Source organism: Diceros bicornis, chromosome 5 (genome assembly GCF_020826845.1).
Source record: "Diceros bicornis minor isolate mBicDic1 chromosome 5, mDicBic1.mat.cur, whole genome shotgun sequence".
NCBI classification, from domain to species: Eukaryota; Metazoa; Chordata; class Mammalia; order Perissodactyla; family Rhinocerotidae; genus Diceros; species Diceros bicornis.
In genome coordinates, this window is record NC_080744.1 from 69,995,211 (window position 1) to 70,010,806 (window position 15,596).

General features: G+C 52.5%; 1 protein-coding gene across 2 annotated transcripts in view; it reads right to left on the minus strand.

The window, feature by feature from the left end:
* TMEM266 (transmembrane protein 266) overlaps window positions 1–15,596 on the minus strand; it is a 117,257-nt gene that overhangs the window by 41,454 nt on the left and 60,207 nt on the right. The window contains exons 4-5 of one of the 2 annotated variants that reach the window (XM_058542155.1): window positions 6,352–6,506; window positions 3,254–3,327 (exon numbers count right to left, since the gene is read on the minus strand). In XM_058542155.1, coding sequence (XP_058398138.1) covers window positions 3,254–3,327; window positions 6,352–6,506 — 229 coding nt within the window. The remainder of the gene's footprint in view (window positions 1–3,253; window positions 3,328–6,351; window positions 6,507–15,596) is intronic. The other variant, XM_058542156.1, reaches the window with a different exon arrangement.

The following is a 15,596-nucleotide window of genomic DNA, read 5'->3' on the forward strand; positions in this document are numbered from 1 at the left end:
GCACTGCAGGTCCACCAGACACCTGTGTCTGGTCCTGCCTGTCCTTCCTGCAGGCCCTGGGCAGGGTTCCACTCCTCTCCAGGCCTCAGTTTCCCAGCTCATATTCCCACATTCTAGGGCTGTCTAAAGCTCAGTTGGGACAAGGGTAGGATACTGCCGAGGACAAGTCCAAAGGCTCCACCACATCAGGAGCCCTTTGGGTCGGACCTTCTTGGAATTTGCCTATGAAATAACACCCGCTTGGTAAGTCCAAGCAGGTGTGAAGCGACCTCACCCTCGGCCCACAGCCAAGTCCCTGGGTATTTCCCAGAGAAAGAAGGGACCAGCCCTGCCGGGGTGACATTCATTTCTCCCCAGATGAGGGGGGCACGCCAGTTGTGCTGGGTCTGTGGTCAGAGGCATTGCAGGGTCGACTTTTTCTTTCTTTCTCTCTGGCCTGGGCCCTGGTCCTTCCCCCAGATTCTTGGTCCCCTTCCAACCTGCTGGCACCAGGGTAATGCAGTGGTGGGACACCAGAGGAGGAGCCAGAGCCCTGGGGCCACTATTGGCCAGAACTAGCAGCGTAACCCCAGGCTGCTCTCCTTGTCTGTGTAGTTTTAAAAGGACACTACTGGCGTTTCCAGGGGGGTGAATACGCAGGCCTGATCCACTGCCGAGGGACATTTAGCTCCCCTAGCCCTTCCCTCTCGAGGTGCCCCAGTTGCTGTGAGGAGCACAAATGCCCTCACACATTCCCAGACCCTCTGGAGGAGCAGGTGAAGGGGTACCTCTGTGAGACCGTCCCTATGAGTCCGTTCTAGCCCCGAGGTCCTGCCTCTCAGTTCTCCTGGGCACTCAGTGAGACATGGAAACCCAGGCTCACCAGCTGGGCTGCCTCGTCACGAGATCACTGTGTACCAGCCCCGCTGTTCACACTGGGCAGTGTGCACCGGGCGAGGCAGGTCCCTCCTGTTACTCCCCTATTACACCTCTGTTATGCCCCTGCTACCCATCTGTTACTCTCCTGTTACCCATCTGTTACTCCTCTGTTACCCCTCTGCTACCCTCATTACTCTGCTGTTACCCCTCTGTTACTCCCGTTACCCCTCTGCTACCCTCGTTGCTCTCCTGTTACTCCTATGTTACACCCCTGTTACGGCTCCAGCCCACTCTTATCATCTTCAACAAGGTAAGGTCAGGGGTGCAGTCATTCCTCCCCAGCCCCCCAGCTCTCCCCACTGAGCCTGTGGGAAGCCCCAGCTTCTTCCCTGGCTGTGTGTGTGTGTGAGAGCGGGTGGGGGTCTGAGGCTGAGATTCCTCTGCACAGGGGCCTGTCTGTTTCAGGTGGCTCGTCTCTGGCAGTGACAGGAAGGGAATGCCAAATTAACGCTGGGTAATAAATTCTGCAAAGCCAATAAAACCAAAGCACAGGGATAGATGGAAGAACCGCAGCAACTGATTAAACATTTTTGTTGGCAGTCCCAGACACATGGCACATTTTCCAAGGTTTGCATCAAGGAGACATCTGGCCACAGCCCATGTGTTTGTGGGAGGGAATCGTGGTGAGAGGAGACAAGAAGGCCAGGGAGGACAGGACCCTCCAAGGGGCAGCAGGCTGGGGAGCAGGCACTGTTTTGGGGGCTGAGGCACCTCCAGGGCAATGGTCCTAGTGAGCTGGTTGGGACACCTCCCAGGAGGGGCAGTGTTGGGATCTACCCACAGCCTGAGCCTCAGGCCCTGGCTGGCAGGCCAACTCCGTGGGCTGCAGGAGCCGAGGTCTGGGAAGAGAATGTTCTGTGCTTGGAATGCCTGCTGCCCAGCCCTGCCACACCCTACATCTTGACTTAGGATTCTGGAATCAAGGCCTGAGGCCCAGCCCTCCCCTGTTGAGAAAGACAGAGATCGATTGACTGAGTGTCATTAGATGGGGCCAGAGCTGGCCCACAGGAGGACCCTGGGACTCTTGACAACTTGGGCTCCCTGATCATGTCACAAAATATTCTCCACATCTGTCCCTCTGCCCATGTGGTTTCTCTCCCCAGCATCCTTCCTCCCTTCAAGGCCCCATGTGCTCTAGGACCCAGATTCCCCTATGCTCCCAGGGTACCAGCACGTGCACTGAAGTGAGCTGTGTGTGTGTGTGGGCGCACGCGTGCCCTGTGCCTTATTTATTTCTGTCTTTCTTCCCATGCTCACTGACCACGCTGAAAAGGCCCCACTGGGGATCTGCATGGGCTAATGTGGACCTGTGGCGGTGGGTGGGAGCACATGGGTGGAGAGAAACAGTTATCCAGCTGAGTTGGGCTGGTCGTCTGCTCTCTTAGTATTTCCACACAAAACTCTCCAGTTCTTCTATAACTCGCCACTGCCTGCAGGATAAAGTCCAGTCTTCTCAGCTTCCCCAGGAGACCCTGCTGCAGCAGCCCCAAGTCAACGCCCTGAAATGCAGGCCAGGGTATCACTGCGACAGCCTGGGAACTGCTCAGAAGAAGTGTCACTTATCCCTGTGAAAAAGCAGAGAAATGTGCTGGGATCCTGGTTTCCCACACATTTCAGTCCCACACTGGGCTATTGGCTCCCACTAAAACTCAGTGCCCAGGAGCTCCCAGGAGCTTTCTCCCTCTTACCTCACACATGGAGATACGGGCTTTATCAGTCGACTCCAGTGACAGTGAAGGGTGTCCATGCTCCCTGATCCCGTGCCCCTTTGCTCACACTGAGGGGCCGTGGCTCTCAGCCCAGCCAAACCCCGTGCCCCGCAGAGCACCTGGTAAGTCCACTACCCAGCCTGTGACTCTGTCCTCTCTGCCCTCTGCATGCCTCGGCCCCAAGGGGCAGGCCACCTGTGCACCCAGGACCACAGCTACAGCATCCTAACCACTCTCCCCACCTCAAGGCCCCCTGGACGTCAGCCTGGCCTCTCGCCTGCTCCTTATTGGCCACATGAATCACTTGGTCTCCCTCAACTACGTCCTGCTCAGTCTCACCTTCACAAATGTCATCGCCCACCCCTCACGTGGACACGTGCTCATCCTCTGGGATTCCACTCGGCGGTTACCTGCTGGGGCCCAGCCTCCCTGGCAGGGTCACCAGCTGCTCCTTCCTACACCATCTCTAGCATAGAAGTCAGCTCCCTGTATTGTGTCTCCCTTGTCGCAGCCTCGAGGGCTAGTAGAGGGCCTCACACTAGTCAGTGTTAGAGAATCAAGCTTGGTCTCTCCAGAACAGGAGTTGCCTTAAAAGAGAAGGTCACAGGGCCCCAGTCTTTACCTACCTCTGAGAAGAATACAGAGAGGATGACCAGACTGATCCAGTGAATTACGCCAGCAAACTGGAATGCACTGGAAACTGCAATGAACACAGTGATAGGGGCCAATTTTAGGAGCAAGGAATTAGGTGCATTGGTAGAGGGGCTTCACAGCATAGGGGCAGACCCCAGGGAGCCCGGGGCCCGCTCATGTGAACGTTTAGATCTGGATGAAATTGGGTGAGAGAACACCAAGGGCAGCTTTAAATGTCTGTGAGGAGGTGGTGGAAGGCTGGGGGACCAATGCTCCTGCTCTTCCCTCCATCGAGGGACTGCCTCCGTCTCCCCCACTGGCCACCTCTCTGAGTTCCAGCTCAGTCCCATCAGCCTCGGTGGGCTTTGTGCTGTAGCCATCCTCCCAGAAAGGAGCCCTCTGGGGGCACTGGGGAAGACATCTACGGCTTTCTGATCTGGGTAGCAGCTTCAGTCAGGTCTAGATGAAATCCCCTTCAGAAATCCCTACCACAATGCACCCCCAAAGTGCCGTGCATGGTTCATGGGACTCAAGGCAAGTGTACTTTGACTTTTCTCTCTGAAAACTCTGAGTGGCAGAGATGGTGGTGCTGGCCAGGGCGTTCGGGGAGAAGGCTGGGGGAAGGACTAGAAGAGGGAGCCAGGGGCAGGGTGGGGGATGACAGCCTCCCAAAGTGGCAGAGCAGGTGGCTGGAGTCTGCTACAACTTCCCAGTTGCTCTCCTGGCCTCCAGACTCCGGACTGTGAGTAGGGAGAGCTGTCAGTCACTGAAAGCTCCTACCCCACCTTCCATTGTTCAATCCTTGGAGTTAAGGCACCATCTCTGGAAAGCCCTTTCAACATACAGGAGCCACAACCAGCCTCCGAGCCCTAGCAGGGCATAGTTTAATCAGGTAGCAAGGCCAAAAGCAGGGTGCTGGGGCCCAGGACAAGGGTCAGGTGGGCTTTGATGGGGAATGGGTGGAAGGGGATGCTCCCAGAGGGCAGGCCTGAAAGAGATACTGGCGGGACACCTGGGGCAGTGGGGCAGGGCCAAAACAGGGTGCAGGAACGCTGCTGAGAACACCCTTGTGCTGCTTCCCTACTGGGCTCCAGCCAGGCCTGCTTAGCACCCTGCTCAGCATACCCTGGGGGCCAAAGGAAAATGCCCAGAGCCATCAGTGGGGTGGGCTGGCCCAAAAGAGAGGAACCCACAGCCTTCCCCCAAATCTCTGAGTTCAGTGACCCCTGGTGGTAGGCAGAAATCAGGTCCTGGAGCATGTCTGGGGAGAAGGCTGCAGCACCAGGTTCTGGTTGGGAGACTTCAGGGTCCCCTGGTGTTGGGCCAATATGACCCTTAGAAAGTGAGCCCTGGAGACACTGTGGACACTTTCTGTCCTGGGGCCACACGAATACTAGTGGGAACCAAGAGGCTGAGGCCTATGTGATTCTGAAAAGACCTCTAGATGATTCTGAAAACATAAAATCTCTCCCCATTATTTCTCAAATGAATTCCTGTGCCTTTTTTTACGGTTTGCTTTAGAAGAGCAATAAATCTCTGATTATGCATTTTATGGAATTTAAGATGCTTTTTATGAGCTGCTATTGGATCTCCCACCAAAATCAATCTCCTGGATACTTAATTTTAAGCAGAATTCCAGTGTCGGCTGGGTTCTCAGTTCTACTCAATGCCTTGTCACAACCTGAGCAGCCGAGGGCCCCAAGTATAATCCACGACAGGGAAAGACAGACTCCGTTATGGTCAGACCTCATAAAAAGCAGACGCATGGATGAGTGGGAGGGAAAGTAGACAACATGGTTTAATTGAAGACAGCTTGAGGGTAAAACCAGGGCTGGTCACTTTATGCTGGAAGATGCTTTCATTGGAACCAAGGGGCTATCAGCGGCACAAAACCCAACGAGGCTTATCAGACAAAAGCAAGTCTATGCTTCCCTCTAGAGAGCAGGGAAGGCGGATAGAAGGAGCTTTAAGGGACCTTGAGTACAGAGGCTCCAGTAAAGGAACGGGGCCGTTTGAGAAAACAAGTCCCAGACAACTGAATGGGTTTGGGGGTGGCTGGCTCTACAATCCTGGATCTTGCCAATGGCAGATGCGGAACTCCCTCAGGGGGCCAATAATTTCACCTGTTTATTTGTACTTGAATGATCCACTTTCTGAATTGGGGAACTATGAGGAACCAGGAGCTCTACCAGACACCACTCATTCATTCAAACCCAAGAGTCAAGACCCTTGGCCCTCCCCCTGGTGCACCAAACAGGGGTCTGCAAGGACGGGGGCAGGAAGCAGGCCCTCTACTCTGACAGCCATGTTGCCACAGGACATCCAGAGGGACAGAAGAGGTAGCAGACAAGCCATCGGCTGCCATGTGCATCAGGTTCCCATAAACACCAAATGAGGACAAACACCAAGAGGACCTAAGGTGGGAGAGAACTGGCCATGCCATTAAATGGCCTGGTGGCTTGAAGTCCCAGCTCCAACACCTCTTACCTAGGGAAGGTCTAACTTCTCCACATCTTAATTCCCTTGTCTATCAAATGGGATGGTATCAACCTTGCCCATCTCACAGGGTTGCTGCTAAGGTCAAATGTACATAAAATTGCTTTCAAAACTGTCATGTTATATATAAATAACACAGCCAACTTACGGCTGGATGAAAATACAAGGATCAAACTGTCATTGAGGTTGCTGTCGTTATTAGTTACTACAAGGTGATACGCCTCCACACATGGGAACTCTTTTAAACTACAGAAAATTCCAACCTGGAAAATTCCAAATGGGAACAATAAAAAAAAAGTGCATACAGGGGTCCCCAACAGTTTTGATCTCATCAGTTTCTGATCATGGAATGCTGGGGAGGGGTACTGAAGATGCCACACTGGGTGGAGAGGGGCAAGCAAACTGGTGCTGGGGGCGACGGAGAGAAGCCGCCAGATTTCCTCCCTGGTGGTAATCCCCACAAGCCATGGGACCAGGGGAGCGGCAGCGGCGTCAGGCTGCGGGCAGGCCACACTGCAGGTTGGGGACCCCTGATGAATGCACATTGAATATTGACATCATACGTATTTGCATATGTATCTCTCTTGCTACTCACACTGGAGAAGCTTTATATCTATTAGAAGTTCCAGAGTCAGGAGAATCACCACCAATATTACACAGGCTACCAGGAAACTGTTGAGACTTGCACTGAGCAAAAATACCTGCCACACGGCTGCTCTCTTCCCACAGCACGGCTTCAGCCAGGTAGACCTGTGGGGACAAAAGTGGGGAAGCACACACTGAGAGGGGTGAGACCCCGGCCACAGCCCTTCTCTCAAACCCATCCGCGTCTCTCCTCCCAGGCTCCATGCCTCCTGGTGAAACACAACCTTATTCAAGAGGCCACTGGGTAGACTTACGAAGAGCAAAAACATCTCATTAAGAGATGGAGCTCAGTTGTAGGCTGATCCAGGCAACTCACAGCATCTCTCCGTGCTTCAGTCTCCTCATCTTTAAGATAGGTGTGAAACCCACATCTCATAGGCTTGTTGTAAAGACTGAAGATCACAAAGGTTAGTGAGAGTCTGGCTATGTGGAAAGTGGCTGCATGAAAATGAGCTGTTAATAATAACATGCTTCTGTGTGGTCTCAGAACCTAGCACAGGCTCTGGCATCTAGGCATCTTATCCTCAGTTCACCTCTAGTAAATGCTCAATGAATTCATGAATGCATTTTCAGTTTTTTCAGCTATATAAGGAAAAATCTGAACTAGATCCCTGTTTCTCAAAATAGGGGGTATGAAATGCTGGTTCCACAGAATGTTAATGGTTGTTACTTGATAAAAAGTTTCCATGGTTGGTAAAGTTTTGGAAAATTTGGATCAAACTAAGTTACATGGATATTTTTCTCTGTGGGATATTTCAGTGCCTTTAATAGGATATTATGCATCATCATGTTCCAAAAGGGATTACAGTATATCAGTGTTCCCCCACTTGCTGGACCATGGTACCCTTTTGTCAGACAGCCTCTGGCGGGACTAGTGTTCCATGGACCATCTTTTGGGAGACCCTGACTAGATGGTCTTGAAATTCATAGGTAAAGATGAGGCCACTCGGGACAGAATCTTTCCTGAATGGGTTTGGAAGTGGAGAGGAGGCACAGAATCTCAGTGCTGGGTGGGTCTCTTAGGGCAATTGATCCACTCCCTTCAGGAACACAAGATCCCAGGAAAAAGGGGTGCCTCTGAGGGGACATAGGAATGCTGAGGTCAAACATCACCGTCTCGGTAGTTTAGTTACGAGCTGGACCTGCCTGCCTGCCTGCCTTGACAAGGAAGAATTAGGCGTCCTAAAGCCCTGGTTGACAGCACTAGTTGGGGAGTCCTTACTTCTGGCTTGGCCTTCAGCCTCCTGCGACCACGTCAAGGCACTCTGGGCTGCAGCCTCCCCATTTGTAAAACTCCTTAACCTCTAGGGTTATTGGAAGTTAAATAAGAAAATGTATCTGATTGATAAAGCACCAGGTAACTGACACGGATTGATAATGATGATGATGACGACGGTGATAAGTTATCTGATGGCCTCCAGTTGGCCACCACCCTGTCCTTCCCATCCAGAGGGAGCAGTCTGCTGAAGCCTGCTGCGAGGGGGCCAGTGCCCACCCTGAAGATCCCAAAGGTGTCGCTGGGAGGGGGAGCTCTGCTTTGAAGTGCTCCCTCCTCCAAGAAGGAATAACGTGAATGCCTCAAGGAGCAGATTTCTTCCTCACGCTCCGTCTAGAGACAGCTCAAAAGAGCCCCCAGCTGTTGGAAGGTGGGACAAAGCTCATGGCTCTTCAAGAAAACTGGCAGGAAACTTAGCTTATTCAAGTCTTTCTGGATATTTTCTAAAACCTACGGGAACGATAGGCGCTGTCCTGGGCTCTGGGGGAATGCAAAGACTGGGGGTTCAGTCCCCAGCCTCGGGAAGCTGGTTCCAGAAAGAGGGGTAGGGGATGGAGGGAGGGGTGATGGAGGGAGAGGAGGAGGGCATGTTGGATGGGGGGTGATTGAAGTGAGGCCAGAGTGTGGGGTGAGGGTCAAGGAGACCAGCCAGTCCACAAGTTCTCTTTAAGGAACAAGCAGAAGACAGGAGGACACAGGTGAGTGGAGCCCTGATTGTGCAGGTCATTGATGATGCCCTCATGGTCCATTGCAGAGGGTCTCGAAGGCCGTTGCAGAAGCACTTCTCTCCCCTTTCTCGCAGGCTCACATGGGCCAACCCACAAGCAAGAGGCTACAGGGCAAGCCCCAAACTTGACACTACGCAGAACTCAGGAGGGCTGCCAGATAAAATACGGGACATCCAGCTAAATCTCAGATAAACAATGAACAATTTCCTGGTGTAATTTTGTCCCAAACATTGCATACAACATAATGATACTAAAAAATTATTCATTTTTTATCTGAAATTCAAACTGAACTGGGCATCCTGCATTCTTATCTGCTAAACCTGGCAACCTTAAACTCAGAGCAGAGGGGTCTCGAGGAAGCTTGGTGAGGAAGGCTGTGATTTGGTCTGAGGAATGCATGAGAACCCTGGGATACAGGCGAGAAGCTAGTGTGGGTGACAAAAGGCCAAGAGATAGCTACCGGTGGGAGGGGCTGGGTGTGTTTGTCCAGGAGCCGCAGGCAAGAAGGACTAGAGCCGTGAAGCCTCCATCTCGAGCTCAGGGGGGCAGAGGCCCAGGGAAGCCTAGAGGCTGCTACCCACGGAGCTATCTGCTGTGCACTGCTTTTGTGTATGCAAGACCCTTTTAATTTTAAGGTATCTTCGGCCGTCTGGGCTAACCTCCTCTCCTCCTGATCCCTCTGCGTGTCTCTCCTACTCCCCCTCCTTCTTCTTCCACAACGTGACATTCCTACCCCCCTTCTGCTGGCCCTATTTTAATCCTGCACACCTCTCACCCCGAGTTCAGGTCGCGCTCAGCCTCCAGCTGCCTCAGCACTTCCTCTGGAAGTTTCGTGCTCCCCTCGGCCCCCTGTTAACTCCTCCCCCCAAGCACCGTCACTGCCAGGTCTCAAAGGAGACCCAGCTCCAATTCCACATCCTCTCTAAAACCCATCCAATTGTCTGTGGCCCCTAAAACTGATGCCATTTCATTGTCATCTGAAATTTGAGCCAAGCACCTTCCACAGTTATAAATAAAAAGGGCAGCTGCGAAGGCTGTTTGCCTGGGACGGTGTCAGGTCTGAGCAGCCAGCAGGAAGACGCGCCTGCACGCTCAACGGGAGGAGGGGGGCACCTGTTCACATCCGCGCCTTGCACATCCCCGGGGCGTGGGGTGCGCCCCTCAGAGACTGCTTCTTCTACCCAGAGGGGAAGGTCCCAAAGGGAGAAGGGGATGAAACACACCATTTGTTTCTTCAAGTGGCAGTCTCTCCCTATAAACAGGAAACTCCAATCTTGACCTGCCTCCATGGCAGGGAGAAGTCATTTTATGTTGCTGCTTAAAATGATAAAATGTTGATTTTTATTTTCTTGTTTGGTTAGAAAAACTTCCTAACTAGACCAGGGGTTGGTAATTGGGAAGCTGTAGGTACCAAGTGGGGTGGCGGAGCCTGGGGACCTGCAGCCAGGGGAGGAGCTGCAGGCAGGCGTCCGGAGTCACCCATGGTCCGAAGTCGGCAATAGCTGGCCTGGCCCTGATACCACGGCACACCTCAGCCAGGAGAGGACCGGGCAGACGGCAGGATTCAGAAATCAGGCAGGGTAAGATCCGGAAATGAAGGCCAGATGCGCACCATGTGCCAGGTAGGCACTGTGATCAAAATGGGCAGCAATCCTGCCCTTGGGCAGTTTACGTTCTAGTGGGTAAGAGAGTTAAACAACGAACAGAACAACTTTGTAAGTTATCTAGTGTACTACAAGGTGGTAGGTGCTGTGGGGAAAAAAAAACGGGGGGACGAAATGTGACATTTTAAATAAGGGGGACAGGGTAGTCACTGCTGAGAAAGGGACACTTGAGAAAGCTGGAGGGAGCAAGGCCTGCGGAGATCTGGGGGCATGGCTAATGTATACCAAATAGGAACTGTTCACCATAAAATTCTATTCAGCCCCCAAAGGACCTCCAGCACAATAAACACCAGAAGGACAGGAGCCAGGAGTTGGGGTGGGAGGAGGCGAGGCTTCCCCCCTCGGTGCTGGGTGCAGCTTATCAAACCCCACCCAGGGCACATGGCATTTCTACCACCCTTGGCACAACCAACGCAGTTCCCCAAGAACCCCAGGGCAGCTGCAAAACGGAGCCTGTGCGCACTGCTCCGGCCCTGTTCTACTCCCGTGCCAGCCCGATCGTCCCCCAGCACCCTGACTGCCTTCAGCTTCCAGCCCCTCAACCACGCCAGTCTGAGAGTGAACTCACGAGGCCCCCTTTTCACACAAGGTCAAGGGGTGCTATTTGCATCACACTCTATGTGAGCTCCACGACCCCAGGGAAATACACATAGGGGTGGGCTCAACTGAAGCAGACGGAGGGAAGACCACCGGTCAAAGAAAGGGTGGTATCCAGGGATACAGTAGCTGGTGAAAGTGGCTACCTCTGGGCAGGGAGGCTGGAATCTGCATCGAGGTCAGTGGTTCTCAACCCCAGCTGCATCCTAGGACCCCCAAGAGAGCTTTTAAAAATCCCAGTGTCTACGTCACACACCGGACCACCTAAACCATGACCTCTGAGTGGCACCCAGGCCTTAGTATTTTTTGATCTCCCTAGGTGATTCCAATGTGCAGCCGAGATTTAGAACCACTGTCCCAGGTCCTTGATGCCCTGTGGGCTCCATGAACCAGCAGAATCAGCATCTCCTGGGAGCTTGTTAGAAATGCAGAACCTCGGGCCTTCCCCGTACCCACTGAATGAGAGTCTGCACTTCAACGAGGTCCCAGGCAATTTGAGAGAGAACCACTGCTTTGGATTTAGCAAGAGGTTAACAGGTATCTCAGGAGGCAGACATGGCATAGCAAAGGGGGTGTGGGAGCGGGAAAGATGAGACAAGGCAAACAGGTGCCAAGCCAACCCTGGGGCTGGGGCACAGGAGCCAGCAGCGAGGGAATGATGAAGCAGGCAGGCCCTCGGGGGGGCACAGACTCAGGGGAGGAAGGTGGCAGTGACATTCACTGAGACTGAGTGTGTGTGTTTGGGGGGTGTCGAGGGCTTCCTTAGCCACAGATCTGAGGCTGAAGCCAGAGTCTAAGCAGGCTCCGGGCTTCCAGCTCCTTGAAGAACAGGACCACGGACCCCAAGGCTCCGGGACAGAGGCTGGGCTGAAGCAGCAGACTTTCTGGCTGACCCAGTGTTTGGAAATCCCAAGCTGTTAAAATTTCCTCTGAAATACAAATGACTCAGACATTCCTAGGAGACTGTTTTAGCAGAAAAATAGAATATGTCCAGTTTCAAAATATCCCTGAGTGGTTAATAATGACTCAAGGAACTTAATGGGCCAACAGGGAAATCAGCATTGACTCTTTAATTACAGACTATACTTTCCTTCCATCTCTTCAGCATCCAGCCCATCAAAGCCCTGGAGCCGGTTCTCAGAGTGCTGTTATCCCTGGAATCGCCACCAGAGGGCAGGCGTCTCCTAATTTCATATCTGTGCAGCAACAGTGAGGGGACTGCTCCAGGAGGCCGGCTTAGGCTGCCAAAGTCTGTGAATACCAACAACCAGATGGCATCTCCTGGCAGGTAGGCGAGTGTTCTACTGTGAGGTTCCACCAGTCACTCCTGAGGCCTCAGAAATCCTTGGGTGGCAGGGGAGGCCGGGAACCTTTACTGCTTTATATTCTTAGGCGTCTCGATAGAAGTTTGAGAGAATATTAAAATGCACTTTGGCAAACTTCCGATGGATCCCGCATGTGAGGGAAGGCCATGGAGTTGCCCAGAAGCAGGCGGCTCCAGGTCACTGCTCCATCAGGCAGTGTTCCCAAGCCTGGCACTGAAACAGCCCCGTTCTGAAAGGTGAAGCTGAACCGTGTGGTGCCAGGACAGCAAGTGCTGCGTTTGCTCCTGTGGGGCCTGGCCTCTCCTACCCCAGCAGTCCACTGTGCAATCAGGCCGCTGTGGCTGCCAGGCCGGCGTGGCTGGGAGGATGCACAACGCGGGGGGGGGGGGGGTGGCTCATGTATGGAGCCTGTGGAGACCCTCAAGTTGTCTGAAGAGGTGCTCACAGGCAGGAGAGAGTCATAGCGTTCCCCAGAAGAGGTAGCAGACCACAGAAAAGCCTATTTCCCTGGAGGCAGCCAGACCAGATGGCCCTGTCAGTCCTGCACTGAGATTTTCATCCATCAAGTCTCCAAAGAAAGGAGCTGAGGGAGGGGGTTGGAGTGAGTCAGAAGCTCGTCTGGTAGCAGGAGCAGGAATGAAGCAGGGAGCACTGGGTTCCCCTGCCTGCACCCCTAATGCTGACCTTGGGAGGCACTGCTGGACCAGGGCCTCAGGATCCTTCTGGATGGCAGAGCTCTCCAATAGTGGATGAAAACTATGACCTTATGCTCAAAAAATGCATAAAACCACAGCAATGTGCGTAGCTTTCCAAGGAGTGCATGGACCCCTTGAATCTCACTGATGGGTCATCTGAGGATACCTGGGCTCCAGGTTCAAACCCTGGGATTGGGCAGTCTGAGACCCCTCCTGGCCCCAGGATGCTCCAATTCTTGATGGTGAACATGTGTGGCCTGGATGGCGCAGACTTGGTGGTGGTTTTGACTGGCAACAGAACATCCCGTGGCCCCACTTTCCTTTTCTTTACTGTATGTATTCCAGATGATTAAAATATTGTCCGAGAAAGCCCTGAGATTGGCTTAAATCCAACTTCTGGCATTGACCTGGGCTATATTTTTATTGATTTAACAAACACTTATAAGACACTTACTATGAACCAGCAGCTGTTCCGGGCACTTTACAAACGTTAATTCATCTAGTTGTTTTAAAAGACAATTCCTTCAACTTTTTTCTCTGTTGACAAACAGTGGGGAAAGCCAGACTTCGCCGTCTGTTTGGGTTTTGGTGGCAAACGGAGCCTCCAAATCGTATTCCCACCATTCACTGCACTCTGAGCCTCACTTTCCTAATCCCCGAAATGGGAATAAGTATTATCTAAATTTGCAGGGTTGTTCTAAAATATTAAAAATAACATAGGTAAAGCCCATAACACAGTGCTCACTACATGGCTACTATATGTATCTACTCTGATGATGATTTAGGTACACGGGCATTAGAAAGGGGATTGATTATCTAAATACGGGAAGTTCCAACATTCATTCCGTTCTGCACATAGGTATCACCTGCCCACTAAATGCCAGGTACGGTACTGGGCGTGAGAACATGTGGGTGGACAGGGCCTTCATCCTCATGGAGCCTGCAGTCTTGTGAATTCTGACTAGGCAATGGGCTCCCAGACCTAGAACACCCTGAAAAGCAAAACAAATAAAGGGAGAAAAAAAGCAGGAGAGGGACATGACTTTACACGTGCAGGACTTCTCCAGAGACAAATATCCACCCGTGAGAAACAGCGACCCAATGCCCACAGGGACGCTGGAGCTTCTTTCTCACTCTCCCAGGGAGAACCAGAGCAGGAAAGGCACCGTCAAGCATCCCCTTTGTTCCTGTACCCAATTCCAAGAGGCGAGCCACAGTAGTACACACAGACCCAGAAATATGAGCACATAAATACACTTCGCGTAACAGGAACTCTCAGGTTGGAGGTGAGAGGTGACTCTCTCAGCCCTTCGGGGGAACTGAAGAAACTGAAGTTTCCATACAAGCAGCTTGAGTTCTGCAATCAGAGCTAAAGGTTAGCCCTACCGCCTTGGGGAGGCGGGAGGGAGGGAGGAGGGCTGTGTGCAGCTGGGGTCACGGGAGTCTGACATTTGCTTGGCCCAGAATCTCAGATTTCTTGCATCCTTGGAAATTTCAACTCTGGGAAAGACAGCAGGGTGTGGTGGCAAGAGCTTGGGTCTGGGTGGTAGGAGCTGTCACCACACTTGGCAAGCCACAAAACCCCCCTCTGGGGACACAATGGCTGACACACACCATGGACTGGCTGCCCCTACTTGGGGGGACCCAGGGCATTGTCCACATGTCTCTGAAGGGCTGCCACAGGGTTCAAGCCTGACTTAGGGGAGGGAGAGAAGTGCTGTTGGACCAACTGGCCATAAGACCCCTCCCACCTCGAGTCTTCAATTCTGGGAATTGCCCACAAGTCTGAGAGTCTCCTTTGTGCCATGTTTTGCAGGCAGGGCTGCCTGGATGAGGTCAGCTTCCTAACCTGGTGGGAACCAGTGGGCTACAGTTTTCAGGCACACCCCCCACCTCTGTCCAGCTCTCTCTGGTTCTGAACTGTGGTTTGGTAAATCCTGGGTCAGCCACGCTCCCTCTTCTTCTATTTGGCTAAAGTCCAGATCCCAGGTGATCCCACAGATGTCTGGGGGCCCTCAAGCCCCATAAATTCAGCTCACTTTCTTTGGGGGACCTGGCCTTGGGTTTAAATTTTCCTCCCCTCAGTCCAGGCAGCGCTCACACACCCCGCGGAGGTGGTCAGAGGCGCTCTGCCGCCACCTAGTGGTCACTGGCGGCTGTACATCCTGCATCTGTGAGTAGATGGGGACCCAAGGTTTATTTTGCTGAGAAATAATATATCTGTGAATTTATTGCCTTCTTAATCAATGGAAAATCTTTGCAGTTCTTGGACTACATGAAAGAGGCTAACTTGTGCTTATCAGAAAAAAACTTTTGATCTGAATTAAATTCCCCGGGGTTGGGGCATCAAGAACTCTCCTAGAAGCCTGAGCCTACTAAAAATATTAAGAGTCGTGGGTCACAAGGTCAGCCTGGGGTCTAGGGACAGCTGGTACACCCGAGGAAGACGCGGTGTTTTATTATAGATAAATCTCTTGGCGTCAAGAAAATGGATTAATGAAGCTCTTTTTAAATATTTTTCTCCCTGGGGGAAAACTGACGCAAAGACTTTACAAGCCATGTGACGCAACTTCTAGACTTTGCACTTGCAAGGTCATGGCAGGGATGAACTTGCCTCTTAACCCGACTCCCGAAAGGCTTTTCCTTCTTCTAAAAGGATGCTAAAATTGTACTAAGTGAAGCTGGCATGTTCTGAGGCAAATCTGATTTCTTTATTTTAGGATGACTTTGTGGAGGGAGTGTGGCATTAGCAGGGATGCTCAGAGATGGGCCAGCCACAGACCATAGGCTTGAGTTCTGGGGCATGAGAAGCCTGGTCCCTCCCTGTGGCTCTTCCTCGATCCTACATAGGTCCAGGGGCCCACCCCCAACTCTCCCCAAAAGGAACTGGGCTTCCCTTTCTCTTCTAAT